The sequence below is a fragment of the Sinocyclocheilus grahami genome, unplaced genomic scaffold, assembly GCF_001515645.1.
Source record: "Sinocyclocheilus grahami isolate Dianchi unplaced genomic scaffold, SAMN03320097.WGS_v1.1 scaffold345.1, whole genome shotgun sequence".
Taxonomy (NCBI): domain Eukaryota; kingdom Metazoa; phylum Chordata; class Actinopteri; order Cypriniformes; family Cyprinidae; genus Sinocyclocheilus; species Sinocyclocheilus grahami.
The window spans coordinates 316771-320557 of NW_015505524.1; the positions used below are offsets into that span (position 1 = coordinate 316771).

Sequence of the window (3787 nt, forward strand, 5' to 3'; positions counted from 1 at the left end):
TAGGACTCATATTTTAGCTGGACATAATGTTTTGAAGTTAATGATGGATTTCTTACAAACATGCAGCTCTTCACTTCACAAGCCATTAACTGATGGACTGGAGTGGTGTGGATTACTTGTGGATTACTGTGATGTTTTGATCAGCTGTTTGGACTCTCATTTTGACGTTTGTAAGAAACAAATCCATCAAGGTATTTTAACTTTGAACTATTGATTCTGTCCAAAATACGACACCATAATCCAGTAAAAATAAATAAAAAATAAATCCATCCTCTGTTGTCCTCTCAAATCAAAATTTCACTGATGTATTTGTCTAGACTATTTCACTTGTAAACAGTGCTTGATCAGTGCATATTTCTCTCCTGATTCAGACAAGATGACTTTTTCACTGGAGAAAGCAATTGTATGCATATAGGACTCATATTTTAGCTGGACATAATGTTTTGAAGTTAATGATGGATTTCTTACAAACATGCAGCTCTTCACTTCACAAGCCATTAACTGATGGACTGGAGTGGTGTGGATTACTTGTGGATTACTGTGATGTTTTGATCAGCTGTTTGGACTCTCATTTTGCGGGCACCCATTCACTGCAGAGGATCCATTTTCTCCAAATCTGTTCAGATGAAGAAGCAAACTCGTATACATCTCGGATGGCCTGAGGGTGAGAACATTTTTGGATAAACTATTGTTTAGCTACAAATATAAAGCATCAGGCATGACTTGCACATGAATATTGATGACACCATCACATGATATTTAATATTTAGTTACTTACCAAAAGAGTATTGTATTTTCATGTGCACCATCCAAGCTGCTCTCTTCCATTCAATAGAAGTGGATGGAGACCAGGGTCTGTCAAGAAAACCAAAAAATACAACAAAAGCATACAAATAGCAGTCCGTATAAGCGTTTGAGCCATTTTGAATCCACTTTTTGTAATATACAAGTCAAAATATACAAAAAATGTATGGTATGGTCACCATTCACTTTCATTGTATGTAAAAGAGCAGCTTGCTTTTGTGTTAGAAGAAATAATGCCATTAGGGTTTAGAACAACATCATGGTTAGTAAATGATGACAAAATCATGATATTTGGATGAACCATTTCTTTAATTGTTGATTGGTGAAGATTAGTGGGTTTCTGCATGTCAAAATGTTAATAACGTAATTATATGCCCATATCAAAGAAAATAAACAGGCTTTTTATGTTTTATGTGAGAGTATACGTATCATCATATTCCAGCTCCACCTCCACCTCCACCTCCTCCCCTTCCTCATCCCCCTCCAACAGGCTGTATTTAAACTTTCGATACACTATCCCGTCCCTCCCCATGTAAACAATGTCCTCATCCTCCTCCTCCTCTTGGCCCACTTCTTTATCGCAATAATCCATCTGCATGCTGTCACTCAGGGTCGCAGAGGTGAAGGGGGCATCTGTGATTTTGGTGTAGCCGTTCAATTTGACGATGGGCTTTGAGGTGATCTTCTGCCGAAAATGCAGGAAGAGAAAAATGGCGAGCCACAAGCTCACCAGCACAAATATGGCTGTGAAAACAAAAAGGCCAGGATGAACCGAAGTCACTAGATCGTTGCTGAAGAGGTTGTAGCTCAGCGCGACAATGCATTCATCTGAGAAAAGAGAGGTTAAAGGTCAAAGGCTTCATACTGAAAGGTGTTTAAAAATGTACAAACTGTAATTTAGTAGCATCTGCCACTTTGAGTGAGTGCTGTCTAATGATACAGTACTATGTGAATCTTACATGGTTGGTTCAAGTTAAGCAATGATGGCATGTTGTCATTACGACAGAAAATACATTTGAAATTGTTTCTCAGTTTTTAGAATCAAACAAAAATGCACACAAGATTGTATAGAAATATTAACTATTTAAAATAACAAAAGCACACAAGATTACTAAAATTAAAAATAGAAATAAAGCTAATTTAAAATATGAATAAATATTGTAATAGCACATTAATAATATGAAAATAACACATTTAAATAATTATTTGTAAAGACTTGCCATTTTAAATACTCATAAGCATGAATTGTCTTTATAAATGATGGTGATGATGTTCTATCAAACACATCATTTACACTGTAAAATCTTTTCCAGAACATGTAAATTATTGGAGTACATTTTCAGTAGAAAATTCAATTTCAGGCTTTTTTTCAATTTTGTGTTGCTTGCCGTTTCTTCATGACTGCGAAATGCATTAGCAATTTCTGAGTGAAAATTGTTTCACAGTAAACTGTAAAAAAAAAAACGATTTCAGTTGTAGAATGAATGAATTTAAAGCTTGTACCATTCAGTGCGTGGCACTGGCAGCATTCCGAGGGGAATCTTGAGGAATCTCTGCGTGTGTTTTCTCCACAGCAGGGAAGACACCTCCCATCCTCTGTGAGGCGCTGTAGAACAGGGCACGAGGTGCAGCTGTAGGGTCCCGGGCCTTTACATTCATCACAGGACGGGTCACATGTCGCACATGAGTTATTCTGTGCAAAACACAAAGCATGTTAGAAAGAACCTTGTCTACATTTTTAAAAAGGAAGCGATTAAATATAAGAAAAACAGAAATAATGAAGGTTTAAGAGAGAAATGCATTAAAACACTACATTACTGATTTGATAAAACTGTATTAAAAATATATATTGCACCCCCCTAGTAACTACTACTGTACTACTACTGAAACACTGAGTAATTAAACGTTTATAGATCTGCCGCATTCACTTCCATTGTAAGTGCTTCGCTGTAACCCAGATTTTATTTTTAAAGGAGAGACAAATATAAATTAACAATATTATGGCAATAAACTTTATGCCACAAGTGCTGTTGATTGAGCTTAACTTGCATTGAACCCAACAACCCTCTACAACAAGAGAAAAATACGGTGATCGAGAAGTGCAAAACAAATCACAATTCTGAAAACAAAATAACAAATTACAAATGCAAATGCAAGTCTAAAAAACTAAATAACAATTCAGAAAACACAACAACAATTCAGAAAACATTATAACAAGTCAGAAAACACAATGACAAATTCGAAAAACAAAATAAGTCAGAAAACACCACAACAAATCAGACAAACCAGAAGAGGTAGGTATAGTTTGAGACGGCACCATTGGTTTGGGGTTACTCACCGCTGATTGGACGAGACATCTGTCAATCAATGTATACAGGAAGAACCAGCCGAAGAACAGCAGAGTCGTGGTAGAAAGTTCGGAGATAGTATTAAAGTAGCTCAGTTTAAATGTATTGTATGAATTGCCCTTACTATGGAATAAAAAATACGGAGTGTCTAGTTACACTTAGTGCAAATAGCCCGCCTTGTTGGCAGAGGCTATGTACAGTAATTCCGCCCTGCAACGTGTGATTGGGCTTGTCAACACTTTAAAAGTGGCAGTAAAAAGTCAGCTCCAGTGGCGCAAATGGAAAAGTTCATGTTTTTGGCTATTTGACGCGATCGACCCGGGTTCATTCCCGCCTTTTGCCGAACTCCCTTTTCAAATCTCGTATCACATCGTAAAGGCATTTATTTTCAATAAAAATTAAGGGAAAAAAAGTTGAAAATAAAGTATTGGGTAGGGTTAGGGTAGGTGTAGGGAGGGCTTTATTGTACCAATAAGGTGGCATCCATTTAATAATTTAAATTAAAATAATAATTTACACTCAATACGTTATTATTGCAAACTTGTTTATAATGTACTACAATACTGAAGTGCAGATAACTGCCACTATTTGCAACAAGTAGTATACTTGATAGTAGAAATCCTGCTATTTTAACA

General features: G+C 36.2%; 1 protein-coding gene across 1 annotated transcript in view; it reads right to left on the reverse strand.

Annotated features, from left to right (window-relative positions):
• Positions 1-1036: 1036 nt before the first annotated feature.
• LOC107548243 (proprotein convertase subtilisin/kexin type 5-like) overlaps positions 1037-3787 on the reverse strand; it is a 12140-nt gene continuing 9389 nt past the window's right edge. Inside the window, exons 7-8 of the mRNA XM_016228877.1 lie at positions 2308-2497; positions 1037-1632 (exon numbers count right to left, since the gene is read on the reverse strand). Of these exons, the coding sequence (XP_016084363.1) occupies positions 2493-2497 (5 nt within the window). The 3' untranslated portion in view covers positions 1037-1632; positions 2308-2492. The remainder of the gene's footprint in view (positions 1633-2307; positions 2498-3787) is intronic.